Genomic DNA, 20,298 nt, shown 5'->3' with positions numbered 1-20,298 from the left:
CAGCTGGGAGGAACTCTTGCCAGGTCAGGAGGGGGTCAGGTTTTGAATGACTACACAGCTCATAAAAATGCAATGGCAGCTTAAGCAGGAAGTGAGGTCATGAGACGCTTGCAGCAACAGCCTTGGAAAATCAGGCTACAGGTCTGGTCAAAGAGCCTTTCGGTGTTCATGAAGGTTCTGTACTGGGTTAAACAAACCCAGTTTTGGTAGTGGTAATGATCAGTGATAATTAATTGATTTTGATGACCACCATGATGAAGTTGTTTCACATTCATCAGCAGCATAATAAGAAAAAAAAAAGTTTGGTATTACAAAACAACAGATTTATTGTTGTTTTTGTCAGTGTAAAAGACCCTCATGGCAGCTTAGAGGTCATTTTGGAGATTTAGACATCTTTCTTTAACCCCACTAATGGGGATATCTCTTTAAAGAAAAGTTCTTGTCCAAACAGAATGGCATGATATATTAAGCCATACCCTAAAACGAAGCTGTATGACTCTTTTCAAAGAAGAAAAACGACAAGGACAGTTTTTAAAAATGGTTTGAATTATTTATTTCATTCTAATGCTTAAATCATAAGTAATCGATTAATGCAATCACAGTTTTTGGTTTACGTAGTGTCTCAATCACATTCTTTCCTCTCTGATATGATCAGTGAGTTCTCCAGAAGGTATGTTTGTCTGCAGTATCCAGAAACCTTCTCAACGCCTGCAGCTACAGGAAAAGTAATCAACTCAGCATGACTGATCAGATCTTTCAGACACGTTTCTCAAGAAGACAAAGCTTTAAAGTTCAAGAGCTCAGCCTTCCCACCTAGACTGCGTGACTGTCAGAAGTAAGAAGACGACTTAAGTCAGGTGACGACTTTTAAATAAATGACAGTGTCATAAATAGTTTGGCAAAAGGCCTATTTCTTAAAATGTGCCAGTAGAAACATGTTAATCAGTGAAAGGCGAGTCTGCACTTGTGTTCAGCCCTTCTTTACTCTGAGACTCGTAAATAAAATCCAGAGCATCCAACTGCTTTAAAAATTCTCCTAATTAGAAAATACAGTCCACCTGTGCATTATTTAATCTCTGTACGAATACAATATCACTGCAAGAACCTCAGAGGGTAACATTAATGCAACTAAAATTCCAAACAAAAGGGTTTATCTGTCCTCTGGCTAGTCCAGCATCGGGTTGCGGGGGCAGCAGTTTAAGCAGAGAAGCCCAGATTTCCCTCTCTCCACACACTTGGGCCAACTCCTCCCAGGGGCTCCTAAGTCCAGATGAGAAACACAGTCCCCATAGCGTGTCACAGGTTTTCTTCTGATTTTCCTCCCACCACATCAACTGAGTCTTCTCAATATGGGGAATAAGCGGCTCTGGGCCCCTCTGGGAACAGTGAGCTTCTCACTGTATCTCTCAGGAAGAGTTCAGACATCCTGCAGAAAAAAGCTCATTTTAGCTGCTTACATCCACGATCTCGTTCTTTCAGTCACTAATCATCGCTTGTGACAATAGATTAGGATAGGAACATAGACCGAACAATAAATCCAGAGTTTCACCTTTTGGTTCAGCTCTGACTGCCAATCTGCATATTTATGCTGCAAAGAGCATTAACCATTTGTGACCAAGAACCCCAGATACTTAAACTCCTCCACTTGGGTAAGAATCTTGTCCCTGACCCAGACCTCAACCCTTTTCCAGCTCAAGAACATGGTTTCTGATTTGACGGTGCTCATTTTAAAGCTGACCACTTCACATTTGGCTGAGAACTGATTTACAAAAAAACTGGAGATGATGGTCTGATGAAGCAAACAGAACCACTGGCCAGGGAGAGCATTAATCAGTGAATCAGAACAGAGGCTAATGGCACAGCCGGCCCACGGCTCCTAACACCACCAGGGGGCTCGCAAGAGCATCATTTGATTTTATTTTGTAGTGGTAGATTGCACATTTTACACTGTCTACACTTTCTGTTTCAAATTTTAAAAACAAAAGATATTAATCTTGCTAACTTGTTTACTGTAAATTCAATTTTTGAATTTACAAACATTAAATTAATATGCCACACTTATTTACAACACAGTAAATACTATTCTCCATTTCAAAAAGCAAATTTATTAGAGCATCTTTGCTTGTTTAATACTCCTGTGAGATTAGAACCAAGAACCATAATAGCGCCGGTATGATGCACACAGCAAAACATATAAATTTTACCAAGTATTTTTGATCTAGTTTCTAGTGTAAAGGTCTTAGTACACTTAAAGTAACACAAAACTAACTTTAATGTAGCTTTTCAGCAACATATAGGAGCTTGTTTAAGTCAATAATTCCTTAATATTGATTAATATTCCTAAGTACAAGTCCGTACAAATACAAACAAGCTCCTACATCATGCTAAAGGTTGCTTGTAAGCTAATTTTATCTTATTTCAAGAGTAATAAGATATTTCTCTTGAAACTAGACTAAAATACTTGGTAGAATTTTGTGCTTTTGTGGTATGAGCTAATATTATTAGGCATTGTACACACATAGTATAGCCTAGAAATGATGAAGTATGTAATTTTGATATATTAAAGCACCACAAGGTAAACTCTGCTTAGGGCCCCAGAAAAGCTTGGCCCGGCCCTGGTCCATGGAAACACTGGAGGAGCTGCAGAGATCCACTGGTCAGGTAGAAAAACTGACATGACAGCTGGTCATTCGGACACTTTGCAAATCAGGCCTGGTTTGCAGGTTACGGCAAGCCATGTAGGACATATGGCAACTGCAACATATATTATGTATATGGATATTTATTTAGAGGATTACTTATGAGTTGGTTAAACACAGAAGGAGATGAAGAAGATATAAGGTAGATGAAAATGAAATAAAACTTTTGGACCTATTGATCGTCTGTCTGTCTGTCTATCTCTATCCTTCCGTATCATAGCCCACTTCTTAACTCTTACATTATAATGATTGAGCGCTTCAGTAATTCTCTTTGCAGCTATTAATGACCCCTGTTTAGATTTACAGCGCTGACATATTCATAAACTGCAAACATCTTACATCAGTGTTAAAAACTAATAATTAAAAAATTTAACCCACGGGCGTAGTAATGTGTCCATTAAGTTAGAGGCAGCGAAGACAGTTATTTAGTGCAATAGTTATGTGACGTTGAATCGATCAAAAAATATGATTTCCTGACTTTATTATCGTTTAAAGAGGCGGCGGACCATTAAAGCATCAGCTCCGTGTCTGCAGAACAATACACTGACAGGCAGAGACCAATAAATGTCAGCGTGGCTCCTCCTGAGCAAACGTCATGCGGCTCTTCGCTGTTGATCCCCATGCGGAACCGAGTGGTCACTTTTAGAAATAATTGACAAACAGGCTTCCGTGTGAGAGACAGAGCTGCTGCTTCCGTGTACTGTTAAGTTCCTCTCTTGGCGGAAGGTCCACCGAGCTCCAGCTGTCGCTCCTCGCTACGATGCGCGCGATTCCCGACGAGTTAACGACGCTGATTTCAGGTGAGCTCATCGATCAGTGATTGATTGTTTGTCAGTGTTCTTTCCTCGCGTGATTTTTTTTTCTTCTTTCACTAGACTTAGGGAAAGCAGCCTGAGAAAAGAGGAACCATCCACTCACAATGAGTGATGTTCTTTCGTTATATCAATTCCTGTCAAACCTAGCTCAGCGGCAAATATGTCGCTGCTTAAGCTTGATTAATAAACACTGCTCTCACCTGGTGACCCTGACAGTCAGCTATAGTTCAGACATCCGGTTTGACGCCTTTGTGGTCTGCGGCACCATCAGCTGCACACGAATAAAGTAAGGATGTTTAAAGCTGCCTGTCAGGTATTTCTCTAAAATCAACCAAAAACAGCTTTAGACATGACCTAGCACTTATTGAACAACTCACCATTGTCAGCTTTTCTATTTTGTGATAAATTGCAATGATGCACTAATCAAGAGGAAATACCTTTGAAAAGTAAACTTTATTTGAGGCATTCCTCTGGTGACATCACAACAGACTGATGACAATTGAGATTCAATGTCCTGATATTTAAAGTTAGGTTAATCAAAGGAGACACCTGACTAGCATGTTATGAAACCAACATTCGAATGGCCAGAACTCATTTTTGGGGCATGTGAAACCTCATTATGAATCAAATTATTAAAGGGTTAAAATCAGGAGAAAAGCTATATGTTAAATCAAGACAGAGATAAACTTGCTTCATGCACTAACAATAATTTACAGAGTAACCAATGGAGACAGTAATTGCCAGGAAGAAAGACTTAAAATGAATCCTTAATCTCAGCCATCCGTGCAGCTTTATTCAGCCGTCTCAGAATCTTCATCATCATCTGTCTAAAGTCGCCCATCCTCCAGATTATCAACAGCAACTGATCAGCTCCATTCCTCCTGTAATGTCACAGATTTTGCTTTTCATTAGTACACATTTTCATGACTTTTCTCTGGAAATCTGTACTTCATTACTAAGTCCTGTGATTATTATTTTTTTATTATTGTCAAGGTCTATTTGCTGTGAGGGAAAGAAGTGCACCGCTGAGCTGTACCTTCAAATGTTTCCTCTGCTACTTTATTTAGATTTGGAACAGTTCCTCTGTGATGGACTAAAAGCAGAAAGTTTAAGCAAGAAGGCAAAAGAGAGGCGGGAAACCTTTATCAAACGGATCAAGGAGGTCAAACTAAGGTATTGCCGCATGAACTGTGCATTAAACATTTCCTGTGATCACAAAGGTGCCACTAAGTCATCAAATACTTTATCGCTAATGCATGTTTTAAACTAGTAATGTCAATTTATTGTCTTATCTATAGTTTCCCTCAAGATTTCAAAGACAAAGGTGAGTGTTTGTCTTTATCATCTTATTCTTTTTTCCCCTTCCTCTTTTTGAGCAATGTTGCAGATCTGGAACTGCAAAAAATAGAATTTTGGTTTTGATTCACCAATGCTTAACCATTTTGTCTATTTGACACTTGTCGAAGTAGCTTGGAAAAGGAGAACCGTCGGTAGATGAACATAACCAAATCACACAATGCCTCACAGCTCATATTTACTCCAGTAGGTGGAGATGATTCAGATGAGGATGAGGAAGTTGACAGCAACAACGATGGAGGCTCTATGCATTCAGAGCGGACGGACAAGGACGAAGAAGCCGGCGAAGGTAATTAACTGAACGAGCCGTGGAAAAACGTCAGGAAATTCACAAATCTGTGTGTATCCCTCGGAGAAAGTGACTCTGAGTGACGCCGTGAGGGAGGAGGCATTCCAACTGTAACTCGGCAACGTACTTGGGGAAAGCAATTCAGAGGAACAACTGCTGCCCCTCGCCACCTCCCTTTCGCCTCCCACCCCTTCACCGCCCCCTCTTCAGCAGCTAGAGTGTGTTTTACTGCTCTCAGCCATAGTCGGGGGACTAAAAATTACTGCCATGGCTGAAGTTTGTGCAAAAACATCCCCTCCAGTTTTCAAGCACTCTAATCCAGCATGCTTCTCGAAGGGAATCAATGCAATATTTCATACTTGCTGTTTAGAGGAAAGTACAAGGGAATTCCTTGTGGGATGGTGATTAAGGGACTGTGGGGGTTTATGGGCCTTAAGCAGCTGCCACTTTTATGGCTTCTCTTTCACACAAAGCAACTTTGACACAGCAATTAGACATTTGCATTGAAGTTGCACTGTACAAGGCAGGCCTTGTATACTCAGAAATATAGGTGAGTGGAGCATTTATGGGTTCTGCTGTTAATTATTGTCAAATAAACAAATGCCCCATGGCTACGTTCCCCTAAAACTATTGTTGACACACTTATGAAAACGTAGAAACACCTTTTTCATTTTAACATTTCAAAAGGATGCGTTTGATTTGATACATTGCGTTGATCTTGGTCCTCTACAGGTGTGCAGCAGGCCCCGCCCGTTGCAGCCCAGGACTTGACGTCTGTCTTCAAAGCAGGATATCTGGAGAAACGCAGGAAAGGTCGGTGCTCTAATAACTACAGATAAATAAATGAAATCTAGAGCAGACTCTGTTTGTCTGGACAATAAAGTGCAGTCGGCTTTGCAGAAATATTAAGTCCCTGACCTTTCTCACTTTTTGTCAAATTACAGCCAAACATGTCAATATGTTTTATCAGGATTTTATGTGACAAGTCAGCGTTTTGGCGCATAATTGTGAATTGGCTGGACTCCCTGAGTCAGTACTTTGTGGAACTCCTTTTTGTCTGTCAGGTTTTTTTTTTTTGTTTTGTTTTGTTTTTGTTTTTTGTATATGTTTCTACAAACTTTACATATCCATAGATTCTTTTTTTAAAACTATTCTTCATTGCAACATAGCTTATGTTCAGTCAGATTTGATTGGAAGCATTTGTGATCAATAATTTTGAAGTCTCGCCACAGACTCTCATTTGGTTAAAGGTCTTGACTTTTACTGGGACATTCCAACACATGAATGTGCTTTGCTCTAAACCATTATCCAAGTCTCAGGAACTTTGCAGCCTCTAATAGGCTTTCATTGAGGATTGCACTGCATATATCACAATCAGTTCATCGCTTATGAAACGTGCAAAAGATTGTGACTGCAACATGAACAAGTGTAAAAAACAAAAAGCCCCAAAAAGTTGAAACCTTTGCATAACAGACATGTATGATCTGTGAAAGTAAAGTGTAGTGTTTGGTCTCCTGTTAAACCTTTTGCAAAGAAAAATCTGTTCATAAAGAAGTTTGCATGTATACAATATATATATTGTATACATATGATGTATTCTAAAATATATTTGTAAACTCTGAATATTGTACATAATGATCCTACTGTAAACTGTAGTATGAAAACAATGTCGCATGCAAACCACTGAAACGGTCAACTAAAATGTTGTTACTTTCATGCAAATCGTCTTTCTCTGCACAGATCACAGCTTTTTTGGCACCGAATGGCAGAAGAGATGGTGTGCTTTGAGCCATCACACCTTCTACTATTATGGCAGTGAGAAAGGTACAGTTTGTCCGTCAAGAGATTTTTGTATTATTATTAATTTTTTAATTATGTCTGCATTATGTTGACCATTTATAATGGTACTTTTATCTTCTGCAACAAGACAAGCAGCAGAAAGGCGAGTTCGGCATTGATGGCTACAACGTCAAAATGAACAACACCTTACGGAAAGACTCAAAGAAGGACTGCTGCTTTGAAATTTCTGCTCCAGACAAGCGAGTCTATCAGGTTCGCTTCTCTCACTGATACTAAAAAAAAAAAGAAAAAAGTAATATTTACTCATATCAGTCATTTTACTCTCAACTCAAAATGCATATTTGAAATGTGTTCCTGATGTTCATGCCGCTCCATGCAGAACATTTTCTCATGCATAGATGCATTACCACTAATTAACACATGCAGGCCTGAGTGTTGTTTTAATTTTGTTCTGTGTTCGGTTTCAGTTTTGTGCATCATCAACGAAGGAGGCAGAGGAATGGGTGAAACAAATAGACTTTGTGTTGAGAGGTATGAGGGCTTCCACACGTTTACTATATTTGTTATAGTGGTTCTCCCAGCTTCACCCCAGTAAATAAGAGATTCCGAATACCAACACAGTAATGGACATCTTAAAACTGTGATAATGGATTGATTTGGAAGTTTTATTTAAAATGTTTTTTTTTAATCTTTTCTATGTGTTGTGTATTTCATTTTAAATGTAGGTAGCCATTTTTAAATTAAAAACTGGTTAACTCCAAGTTGAAGATAATTAACTTTCTTATCAACCCTGTCCTTAAAGATATTATGGCTGCTGCCTGTTGAAAATACACTGGTCAACTTGAGGACTTTGTCACCATATTTAAAAAGCTTTTAGACCTCTTCAATTACTATTTCAGAGAAGTGATAAATCTAGCTTCTGTTGAAGAATAAATTGTGTTGCAATGGAATCTACTCCCATCCCAAATCTATCAGAAAAATGAAACTAAATAGCAACATATACACTAAAATGACAAAAATAAGAGTTATTTTGTAATTCTAAACATGCTTAGGGTGTCTCTTACTTCTGCTATATTGTTCAGTCCTACTGGAATATCCATGACAATTGCATACCATTTGTCAATTATGCAATTTAGGTAAATTAGGTGATCTTAATAAGAATGCTTATAGCTATTTTTCTTAGCGGAGTTGGTAACGGCGTTGAGATGCTACTGAATTAGAGTTTGTAGTTGCATCTCTCATGGTTAGTTTCTCATTAAATCTGTCCTGCACACAGCACGGTGTGTTAGTGAATGGGTGCCTGAAATGCTAAGAAATCCAGTCCTGTTGTTGCTGCTAACATCGTTTAGCTTGTTATTGCACATATACCGCTAGTTTTCATCTTTCAACTTCAATGTTGTCATATTCGCATTCCAGCTTCAGAGACACTTATGAAAACATAGAACTAAAAACAAAAGTGAATTGATTTTGGTTCACTTTTGTCCACTTCTCTTTATGTTGCTGTTTACCTTGTAAAGGGTTTGTACCAACATTTCCTCTGAATGGCACTTAAAGGCGAACCACATAGTTCCAGTGATAACTTTCACCGCAGTTGGGGAGTCTTGGTTCTGTTTCATCAGTAGTATCATTTTCATTTCTTTAGAACTAAACGTTCACCAAAGAACGTGAAATCTTATGTGCTTTTTGAAAATAAATAAACATGAGATAAATATTCTGTTGAACTTTACATTATTATTTTTTGTTGTTGTTGTTGTTTTATTAGATATGTCTGGCATCATTCCTGAAGAAGATGACGACGAACAGTTCATGTATGACGACGTTGGAACTGCTCCTGCTTTTCCCCCGGGTGAAGAAATCTACGAAGAGCTTCCAGGTCTGACCACATTCTACACTAATCACTGTCACAGTTACGATATGATGTAGAAAAAAAAAAATCCCATTTTTCTGTCCTTTCTACAAAATTTGAAATGCACGCTAATGCATCAGTATGGTTGTATTTCCTCCAGATGAGGAGATGCCTGGTCCAGCCAAACCTCCACCAAAAGTTGAACCATCATCCAAACCTCCTCTTCATCCTCCTCCTGTTGCTGCCAGTTCTGCCGCACCTGGAGGTATTGCTTCTGAATATACATACAACTTTAACTAATAGCAGCAGATGGGTCTGATCAAGTGAATGTTTAAAAGCTGCAGCGAAGAGGAAGTAGTAACACTGACAGAGGAAGTGCCTGTGAACAACTGAAAGTTACTGTGCACAATTCTGGAAATAACTTTGCTTGACTTGCACAACTTCCTTTTACGGCACTTAGCACGTTTAAACACCAGAAATACCATTGCATATTTTAAGCAAGAAAATAGGGTTATTAACAGAAGCAAAAATGGGTGTTGCTTAAATAAATAAACTACCCCAAAACATGTCTGTAGATGACTATTTTCCTACAACACAAACTGTTTAAGGCCAGTTTTTGTGCACAGCCCCATGCATACATATGGGTAAGAAAATGGCTTTACTTAAAAGTAAAGAAAAAGAAGGAAAGAAAATTCCATCTAAAGCAAGGTATTTATATAAATTATTTAAGAATACTGTAATGAAGACACATGGAAATATAAATGTTCAATCAAACAAACGTCTAGGTTGAGAAAAACGAGCATCAAAGATCTTAATCAAAAGCTGCAGTAAGCAGTCCTTTTAATCTTGATTTAAAGGAGCCAAGAGTTTCCACACATTTCTGGTTTTCATATGGTTCGATTCACATGGTTTGTTTCATATGGTTCTGAGGAGCTTAGAAACTCTACAATGCCTGCCCTTGTTTAGTTCTGCAGCTAGGAACACTGGGTAGATTACTGCACTGCTATAAAGACTGTTAGCATTTCTAAGTTGTATCAATGGCGTCTCAGAGCAAATGTGAGTCTGTCTTATCCATACTTATCTTTGCTATTAGAATGTTTTCAGCCAAAAAAAAAAATGGTCTCAGCATCCCGATTAACGCAAGTGGAAAATTAAATTAAATTAAATTAAATTAACTTGAAACCTCTTATATCACCTTATGTTGTTTCTCCTTGCACAGCTGACAAGAGCACAGACTATGCAAACTTCTACCAAGGCTTATGGGACTGCACAGGGGACCACCCAGATGAGCTGTCTTTCAAACGTGGAGAGGCCATCTACATCCTGAGCAAGGTATGGACCAGGGAGCTCTGGGTGTCGGAGATCAACTGTTGTTTTCTCTCCTATAGAGAATAGAATTACGACAATTCACCTCTGAGGAAACGTAAAAGCAATCAGGTCTGCTGACTAAATGATTATCTGACTCCAGTGATTAGCCCATCGAAGCTAAATTGTCCAAGTCCTTAAAAGAAGCAGATTTTCTTGATATGTTACTGAGGGGACAGTCAGAGATGGACCTGACTAGAGGTTTTTTTCTCTGGAACTCCGACGTGGAGGATTAGACGTGTCGCAGCAGAAACTGCTTTAGTGCCGTTGGCAGATTCTGGCTTTAGCTGGCACACAACATCATTCCATCACTCCCATCTGGAGTATTTCAGCACTCTGTCACTGCTGCCATGCTAGGCGCTGAGCTGCCCCGAGCCCCCCCCCCCCCCCACACACACCTCTCATGCATCTCTATCACCTCTCTAAATAGGAATGTGTGTTCTCAGGAAACCCAGACTTAGCATTCGGAGCAGGTGAAGACGTGTAGTGGCCGCACAATTTCCGAGGCTTGTCAAGCCGGGCAGGGCCAGGAGAACTGAGGGCCCGTTCTTTACCTTCACTCTGTAACCAAACAGGAGCTCTTTTGTACTTGTCTGCTTTGAGTAAGCACCAAATAGGGTTTGTTGATGCATTCCACATTTGGAGCAGTGGTCTTGAAATAAAAGGTAGAATTTCATGTTTTTACAGATGGATGTTGGATCATGTGGTATGTTTAAAGAAAAAGTGTGAAATGTGCTCCATCTGAACAGGCTATATTTCTTGTCTGGTTTAGTTCCTATGATGCATGCGGTCATATGGGACAGACTGCTGACAGCTGGCCAAGGAACTTTTAAAATTCAAGTCTGCCATCTAGTGGCAAAGCATGTAGCTCTTTTGTTCAGATGGGTTGTACAACTCATTGGTCAGTTACTGATGAAATACTGCCTTACTAACCAAAATAATAATTTAATGTTGGTAATGGTTAAATATAATTTAATGTTAATCTTGAATTATAGGAAATTACTTATTCTAATACCCGGAATAAAAAAAACCTTTAAACTGTGAAAGCGGGTTGGGGAGGGAGAAGGAAATAAAATAAAGTAATACATGTTTGAAATCAGATATAAAAAAGTAATTTTGGTAATTAAATTATATTCCCTCTTGCTAACAAAATAATTAAATAGAAATGATTTGATTTCTGTAATTAAGAGACTGAAATTAGTTTTGTATGTCACACTGGGGAATAGAGCATCAGCCAAATTAATTCTCCATTGACCAATCAGCCATTACCGTACAAATCCAAATGCCCAAAGTAGAAAACCCTAATAATGCTCATCAGCTAAATCCTGGTTTATTGGTCTGTCCTGTTGTGTGGAAAAAAAACAACCACCAAGAATCAAGTTGCCCTTTCAGTGCCTAAGAGTGCCATTAGCTGAAACCTTGGTGTTGGGGGTTGTGGCCTGCTACGAGTGCAATGACCATAAAACCCGTCTGGACCACAGCCAGCTGCAGCTAAAAGCTTGGCCGTCTCCCTTCCTCTTCCACAAGTCTCCTTTATCCCTCTGCCTTGCATCCCTCCCCCACCACAGATCCCAGTAATAGGTGTGGAGTTCCAGCTATGAGACCCCTCCTGAAGTCGGGACTTGAGAGTTTGATAGCTGTTCGATTCGGCTGCACAGCCGACCACTCTCCGTTTACACGCATGTGCACAACCCCTTCCCCAACGGAAAGTGAAAAGAATAATTAATGAGTATAGCATTTAAAAACTCCACATTAGGGGAAAACGTCTTCACATTTCATCTTCACGAACCGATGCAACCGAAGAATTTCCTGTGGTACAAGTAATTCAATTACGACAGCGTGCCCTTTTTCGGTTTTGGGTGTTTGTGTTAACGTGTGTGTGTTCTCACAGGGTGTGGTGTCATTAGTCATCCACAGCTCCGTATATTCATTCCCAAGTTGTGTCCAGCACTCACTCAACCTTAACTTATTTGTCAGCCAGCCAACTATACAATGAGGTGTTGCTGTTTTCAAAAGCTGGAGGCAGGAAGTCATCACACACACGGACACACATGTGTGCAAATACACAGCCGCGCACACACCTACACACACACCACAGCCTACTCCTCCAGTTGTCCAGATGAAGTGTCATTTGGACCATGTAGCACACCTTTAAAGCCAAACATTTTTGTTGATATTTTATATTAAAAAACACTATTCAAATCTTTTGATGTCTTTGATACCGATTTGTGAATCCATATTAAAAAAAAAATCTGGTTTGTGATTGCTAAAAAAATGTTACTGAACTTTTACTTTTAATTCTAGGTTTTTCCTGACAACCAAACAAAATACATGGTGTTGCTTGGCAGTGGCTGTCCTTGTGGGCTAGCCTGCAAACAAACTTGACATAAACCTAAGAGCTAATGCTAGCTTAATAACGACAAAATATTGCTAGCTAGTTAATGTTCGAAATTGATTGTAACGTGCCATCATTTAATAATTACCAATTATTATGTGCTGTTTATTAGCAAGAAACACTGCTTGCTTGCAAGTTGGGCTTTAGCATCAGCACTGTTATAAAAAAAAAAGATTTAAAGCTCAATGTAAATCTATTTAAATTGGAAACCTTCTAATGGTCAAACCCTAATGGTTCTAATCGTGTAATAAATTAATCCTATTAATTTCTAACACAAGTACAAACACATTTGCATTGTATTAGCAATAATGTAAATAACAGCATAAGTTGAATTCAAACCAACATCTTCTTAGGCAATATTTAATCTCTAAAGTAATTAATGCTAATAATATATAACTATTATACCACTTGAATCACCATCACCCCCAAAGCGATTACATGCAGGTCAATGGGTCCATGAAGGCACCAGTATCCTCATGACAGTCAAGAGGTTAAATATATTTGGCAATTTGATTGATTGGAATTTAAATCATTTGCATTTGACACCGTCCAAAAGTAATGTTTCTGGTGTAACGGACTATCGCAAAGTGTTCATTAGTGTTATGCCAAGACTCTAATGCAGACTGTAAATGCTCTCTTCTTTAATCTAAAAAAATAACCTAACACCAGAATCTGGTTATTGCCAACACTGCTACCAAAACGTATAATGCAAAGCAAAATCTTGCATCTAATTCACTGACTTGCAGAGTAAGACGGACTCGGATGCGGCTCCGGCTTGTCCCTGAATTCTGCCTTTTAAGACGTTCCCTCAGTTTTCCCTCCTTCTGCCTTGTCAGAACCTGAGCTCCAGCCTTGATTCATGTTCTGGAAAGACTTTGATGTGAGGTCAGGCTCTTGTCCAAAAGAGAGAGATGGTCTCAGATCTCCCCTCACGCTGTCTTTCTCTCATCTCAGCATGCTGACTGTCATTTGAAGCTGTCTCCTTTTGGGCTCGGAAAGATTTACGTGCAATGCACGTTGATTTTTTTTTTTTTTTTTTGTGGTGGAGTGGATTAAAATGCTGATTTGTGATCTTAAACGTGACGGCTGAATGTGGGGGGATGGGCAACAACAAACTGTATGAAGTTGTGGATGGGATATGCCACCATGTCTATTACAAAGCATGCCTTTTCCCTGAAACAAGGGAAAAGGCATCCAATTAATGCTTGATTTTTTAAAAATATATTTCCAGAGAAAATATCTTTGTTTTAAAATGACCAATAAAACTTGACAGTCAAAGCAGGATGTAAAATAGCAGAGAATGTGACACAAAACAACCCAACTAGAATGTAAACAATGGACAAAATGAACAAAAGATGAATATTTTAGGACTGTTGCTGGATAGAAAAGGACAAGTAAGATATTAAAAGTGAAACGCCAATCAAGTTTAATCAAAACGGCAATTTAAAGTGAAAGAAATAATAATATAACTGTTACAACTCAACACATTTTAAGTCAAAGAGGCAGAGGACCCTCTAAAAAGGACAGAGCGATTTAATTTCTAGAGCTAAAATAGTCAGAGATTCACTTAACAGACACTAAGACGAGTAACAAAAATAAATTTAGATCTACATCGGAGAAAAGTCAGAAACTTTGCAGAAAGATCCCAAATGAAATGCAAATCAAGGAAATAATAAATGATCAAAAACTGGTTTAAAGACAAATCAGAGAAAAGACTTTATGTCTAAATTTTGACAAATAAAAAAATAAATGAAAAAGCCTTGAAGCTATTATGAAGTCATTTGGATCACTTTGTGTGTGGAGTCTCATCACATCATCCTTTAAGCCACTGCGTTTTATCTCTTTGTGTGCCGAGGGCCTTTTATTTCAATATTACAACCTGAGATTGACAATTACGCAGAGGCTCCTGGGTGTGATTCAGCCTGTAATTGCTTTTTTTTCTTTCTTGCTAATGATTAATTAAACAGTTTAAGTAAGAGCAGACATGCCTATTATTCTTGTTTCTTTGCTTCCAGGAGTACAACAATTTTGGCTGGTGGGTCGGAGAGAAGAACGGAGCAATCGGCATCGTTCCTAGAGACTACCTGTTGGAGCTCTACGTTATGTAAACGCTCTGTGCTGCTGAGGCTTCTGCTTAATCCACTTACCTGCTGTTTCATATATTGAATGGTGGGGCTGGGGGGGTTCTGAGATAAATCCAGTGTTTCAATATTAGCAAGACTGATGATTATAAAAATGGCGATTTGACTGAAAGTATATTTCCAGCATTTTCCTGCACTTTTGTATTTATTTTCTGTTGAAATTATTTGTGATGCCATTCTGGAGTTGCTTTTGGAGAAGATAATAAAAATTCAAACACTCACTGATGTTTTTTATATATGTGTGTGTATATATATATATATATTTACCCTTTTTTTAAGCCACAAGGTGGCAATCTAGTTCCTTATAGAATCATAAGTGACCTTTGTGACGGAGCAAAAATGCTTACCTGAGGTTTACAAGCCATATTAACAAGAATATATGTATATATAACCCACCTAATACTAACGGAGCTCCAATATATACAATTTCTAGGATAGAAGGCTAAAACGTGGATAATCAGAATAGAATTTTTTTATTTTTTTTGGCTTATGTTCAGCATTTCTGTCCTATGCTTCAAAGCGACCTTTTATTTAAAGCACCTGGGAGACTTGGCTGGGCTGAGGATCACAGCAGCGGCAGATGGGAGGTTGTGCCGCCTCCCTGACTGTAACAGCTGAGGTGCACTAATAGGACAGGCAGCCGCACAGAAAGCCGGGACGCTTATCGCCCTCCGAGGAGCTGTTTGACAGCAGGAGAGTCAGCGTTAGCCGTGCAACGTCCCTCTGAGGTTAGATACATGTACTGTACGTGTGTATTTCTTTTTTGTTGTTTTTGTTGTACCAAAAATGGGCTTCAGTTTTAATGCACTCCGACAAAGAGGCCGTGTCAGGGGTTTTCTCAAGGTTGGGAGACAGGGGGACGAGAGTGGAGTGAGAAATGGAAAGAAAAATGCATTCATCAACCGATAACTCACTGTATCTATTTTTCTTTTTTTTCTGGCTGCTGTCTCTCTGCTTTGTTCGAGTTGAGTGATGAGCCTTAGTCCTCTGTCCTCTGGGTGACATTCAAAGAAAACATAAATCCTGAATTTTTATGGTATAGTGCAGTGATAAAGCTTCCCTTCTAATTGGAGCTGTAATGAATTACTATAATTACTTATTGAATATACAGCACTAGAAATGGAGAAGAATGGCTTTGTTTTTTTTGAAAATGTAGAAAAACTAACAAGAGATATGAGATTAGAAACCGTCTTTGTGTTTAAATCTTTAATTCTATCAAAGATAATTTGTGAATTTTAAGCCCAGAACGATGAGGCTGTGCAAAATTATTCACATGCTTTCACTTTTTTTATATATATATAGCGTTTCACATTCCAAACACAGACTTTAATGAAGTTTATTTTAATTTCACGTCAAAGACCAACAGAAAGTTAGGATGTTATCGAGAAGCTGAAGGAAAACAATGCATCGTTTACAAATAAGTATGAAAGGTGTGCCTTATATTTATCCAACCTTTGCAGAAACTTACAGCATCTCAAACATTTGTCTATTCTTCTCTGCGCAATACCTCGAGCTACGTCAGACTGGGTGGAAAATATCTGTGATTTTTTTTTCCAGATTTTAGGCCTGGACTTTAACTGGGCCATTTTTGCATATAAATATGTTTTGATCTAAGCCATCCCTTTCACTGTTTGATCTGTTCTGCAGGAAGGTGGATCTTTGCTTCAAATCCTTTGCAGTCTACAACTCCATCTTCCTCCAGCTACCTTTGCTTTCTCTGATGCAAAAAAAGTATTTCCACAGCATGACGCTACCACCACCATTCGTCCCCATGGGGATAGTGTGCTCAGTGTGCTACGCCGTGTTAGTTTTTCTCCACAGATATTTTACAGGTTGGCCGAAAAGCTCAATCCCGTCTGATCAGACCAGCGTTTTCCACATGGTCTTTTCTTATTCAACAATGGCTTTGCTCTTGCCACACTTTCACAAGGGGTCATGAAAACATGCAGTTGTCCCATCAACAGGTTCCTCCACCTTGGCTCGGCTGTGAACCTCTGCGGGCTTCTCCAGAATCACCAAGGGCATTTTGTCAGTTTCCCTCAATAATGATCTCACTGTTTAGCCTACGGGTTTAAATACGTGTCTCGGGTTTGCAGCTGTGCTGTAGTTTTTCCTCTTTTCACATGATGAATTGAACAGCGATGTGAGATGTTAAAGACCTGGGATATGTGCTAAAACCCTGCTGTAAACTCATCCACTTCTTTATTTCTGACCTGTGCTTGTTGGTCTTTACGATGCACTAATGTTTCCTAGCAAACCTCAGGCCTTCACAGAACGGCTTTATGCTGTGAGTGAACTAGAAACAGGCAAATGCACACAGGTAGGGTTGGTTGAATTGGATTTTATTTATAGGCAAAGGGAGTAGGATGTGAATGCGTGCAACATTATTTGTTAGAATGTCACAAAACACAATCATACTCTCATTTCTGCATCTCTGTCACATAAATTACCCTAAACATATCGAAATCTATGCTTGTAACATGATAAAATGGGACAAGGTTCAAGGTATGACTACTGCAGCAAAACACTGCCTTCATTACTGAAATAGGGCGAGTGTTTGCCCTTTTGAGCTCTGCTTTTTAAATATTTGGCAACGGGTCATCTAGTCAGTGGCAAACAAGGCTAAAAGCTGCCTCTCATCTTTAAGTGCCAATAAAAAGATATCCTTAATGGATGACAACTTTCCTCCCCCGTCTCTTGTTAGTTCTGGACAGAGACATCTTCGATATATACAGGCTCTTCTAACGCAATTTAAAATCAAGATATAATGTTTAAAGGATAAATGCCACCATGTCATTAATCCTCCAGCGCAGTAAATAACACTAATGCTACCAGAATATCACTAATTAATACTTTCCCCCCATAAAAACACACCTTCATGAGCTGAATATATATGAACAGAGCTGTTGGGGGGAGGGGGGGGGTGATGAATATATTTTGGGTTTGACGGTGCAGGAAGCTGTCAGTTTTCACAGCTGATTTACAGCTCAGATAAAGTAATTTCAAAACATTTTAACATAAATTATCAATAAAACTTGATCATTTTTGTCAGCATTGATTGTTGGCTGCAAAACAATGTCCTGATATTAGTGCTGTCATGTTTGTTGACTATTATGAAGAGTGCTGACGGTTGATCTCTATGCTACTCTCCATGACTAAATCCGGATCAGTCCGTCAGCTGTTTGGATTATTGGGCAGGTCTCACCTCAGCTTCGTGGAGAGTTTCTGTCAGGAATAACTCAGGCTTTATTTATGTGATAACTCCAAGCTTTTTGCAGGATATGTATCACCTACCCCACCCCAGATGATGCCCCATATATCAGGATTCAATTAAAGCTCTTCCCGCCCCGCCCCACACATCTGGGTTCGAACCTTTAAAATCTGAAATGGTCACTTCTTAACTGCAAGTCACTATTAATGGAGGTCAGTTTCATGTAACATAATTCAGCAGCAGATGAAGTACAGTCTGGTTTATGACATTTTCAAAGATGTGGCACATTTAAAGTGAAACTTACGGAAGTCATGGCACACGGAGACCTGGAGAAATATTTATACCTTTTGAACTTTTTGACATTTTTGTCTTGCTACAATCACAAATTTGTTGTATTTTATTGGAATTTTATGTGATTGGCCAACAAGAAGACATGCATAATTATGGAATTATGAAATGAAATGTCTTTTTGTTCTGGGTCAGAACAGGTCAGAGTTGATGGGAGAAAAATGGATGAATCTAAATAAAAGACATCCGTTGTAGACAAACAGAAGTTGCAAAAGACAAGAGACGAGGATGAAAGTTCATCTTGCAGTAGTTTTCATGCTTCCAGAGCTACAATGGATTAGTTTGGATCAGGATTGTGGCCCGCAGGTCACTTGCAGCCGCCAGCAGATATTTGGCTCCGACTGCAGTTCATGAATGGTACAAGTTAGATCTGCCAAAAAACACAGACAACCTTTGTTTATTAGTCTATTTACGGAACTGTATTCCACAATTCAACACCTACTCAGCTGGGGAACGGCATTCAGGCCAGGCTTGCGGCGTACACCTGGTAGCTGCTGTGTTGAAATGAGGCTGGATCAGATTCACACCGTAAATGAACTGCTCTGGAGTTCATTTGGAACGGAACCGCACCTCGAATGGCTCAATTACCTCCGCAGTCGAGTTCTGCTTCAAATAATGAGGCCATTATTTGAAGCAGAGACGCATCTTAAAAGTCGAGGGACAGCGACCCTTGAGAAGTGGATTTAAGGACCCCTGCTGTAGAGAATTTGTAGCAAGATCTGACAATTGATGTTTCTAGATACTCCTCATTTAATATAATCACCCATTATTCCTTGCGACATGGCACACGCTCAAAGATATAAGGTGGTAGAGACGTAATGTAAGAAATTTACAGCTTTACCTGCAGTGAAAAGTGGTTCTATAACTATAGGAATATAATTTGGGGAATTTTTCATTATTTAATAAAAATTGAAAACTATGTATCATTTACGTTCCACTTTACGATTAAATGCCGTTTTATGTTGGCATGTGACATATAAAATACATTAAAAATTCTGGTTGTACTTTCATTTCATGAAAAAGTCCAAGAGATATGAATAGTTTTTAAGGGAAAACTTTCTGTCGTATGTAAAGGTGTGGATTTCTTTTTTTTTTTTTAAGTGTTTTATATTGTAAAACAAGAAATTAGCTGCCAATAAATATGAAACTGAATGGACTTTTTTTTTTATAGGCACCACATGGAGTAAGATGGCGTTGCCTTCTATCTTACAGTCTTCATTCAAAGAGTAGTTTAAAGGTATCAGTCAGTTTATTCATTTTTTTTTTCTTGCATTAGCGGTCAGAATGCCACCTTAACGCACATAACACACCAGCTGATCCTTAATGAAGCTGTTACGGCCGTGAGCTGGTCAGTCATTTCTCTCGCATACTCTCCAGTATACATCACCGCCGCAGACAGGACTCGCGTTCCAGCACGTGAGGCTGGCAGCCAAAGCTGTCACGAAGACCAGAGCTATACCCCTGACATCTGAGTCGAGATAAATCAGGCTTATCAAAGTGACAGGTGTTTGTTCACCTGCCATAAACATCTCCCACATCTCGCTGCTGCTCATGTCTTTGCAGATTATTTACAAGTCTGCGGGCACCACAGCCTGCCCCCCTGTTTACTCTCTTGTTGTAGCTCTGATAGCAGGTCAGTGATCGACAGCTGATTTACAGTACTAGTTAGCGAGGTGAGTAATGATCCGGGCAGCTTTCGGAGGACAGCTTGTAATCAGCAGAGGTCAGAGAGGCATGTGAGGCTCTAACTGTAAGTAAAAGTGTAAAGGCTAAATTATAAGAGCTGCCCGGAGTAACTTAGACCCTTGGATAAGATGTTGTTGCCATCATTCCTCTTCTGTGTCAGCTTTAGTATGTGACCGGGTTCGAGTTAATGTGAGCTGATTTAGTGCTCAGGCAACAGATGGACCTGCTAATCACGACAAAGTGGCATAAGCACACCATGACTCCAGACTTTGTCAGATATTCACTAGATTTTAGTGAATCTAGTGCCGAGTTTTGCGAAAACCCTACGATTGGGTGAAGAGAATATC

At 39.2% G+C, this 20,298-nt stretch overlaps 1 protein-coding gene and 1 long non-coding RNA gene across 3 annotated transcripts; one reads left to right on the top strand and one right to left on the bottom strand.

Moving 5' to 3' along the window:
- Positions 1-532: 532 nt before the first annotated feature.
- Positions 533-3,796, bottom strand: LOC106950177 (uncharacterized). Its single transcript, XR_001425560.1, has 2 exons — positions 3,715-3,796; positions 533-1,426 (listed from the first exon to the last, which is right to left on the bottom strand). It is a non-coding gene; the product is annotated as an uncharacterized LOC106950177 (long non-coding RNA).
- skap2 (src kinase associated phosphoprotein 2) lies at positions 3,210-14,927 on the top strand. 2 transcript variants are annotated; one of them, XM_015036841.1, is made up of 12 exons: positions 3,210-3,499; positions 4,582-4,687; positions 4,813-4,838; positions 5,061-5,159; positions 5,892-5,972; positions 6,900-6,983; positions 7,087-7,211; positions 7,427-7,490; positions 8,722-8,832; positions 8,966-9,070; positions 10,025-10,137; positions 14,581-14,927. In XM_015036841.1, the coding sequence occupies exons 1-12, from the start codon at positions 3,460-3,462 to the stop codon at positions 14,671-14,673; spliced, it is 1,047 nt and encodes a 348-aa protein (XP_014892327.1). In that variant the 5' UTR covers positions 3,210-3,459; the 3' UTR covers positions 14,674-14,927. The 2 variants fall into 2 exon arrangements, with proteins under 2 accessions (XP_014892327.1, XP_014892326.1); XM_015036840.1 differs by having other exon boundaries at positions 3,212-3,499; positions 5,058-5,159.
- Positions 14,928-20,298: the final 5,371 nt, after the last annotated feature.

This window comes from Poecilia latipinna, unplaced genomic scaffold (assembly GCF_001443285.1).
Source record: "Poecilia latipinna isolate Pla-1442-1.1 unplaced genomic scaffold, P_latipinna-1.0 Scaffold382, whole genome shotgun sequence".
NCBI lineage: Eukaryota > Metazoa > Chordata > Actinopteri > Cyprinodontiformes > Poeciliidae > Poecilia > Poecilia latipinna.
Note: the sequence above shows the minus strand (reverse complement) of the source record. Positions and strands in the feature narration are given on the sequence as shown.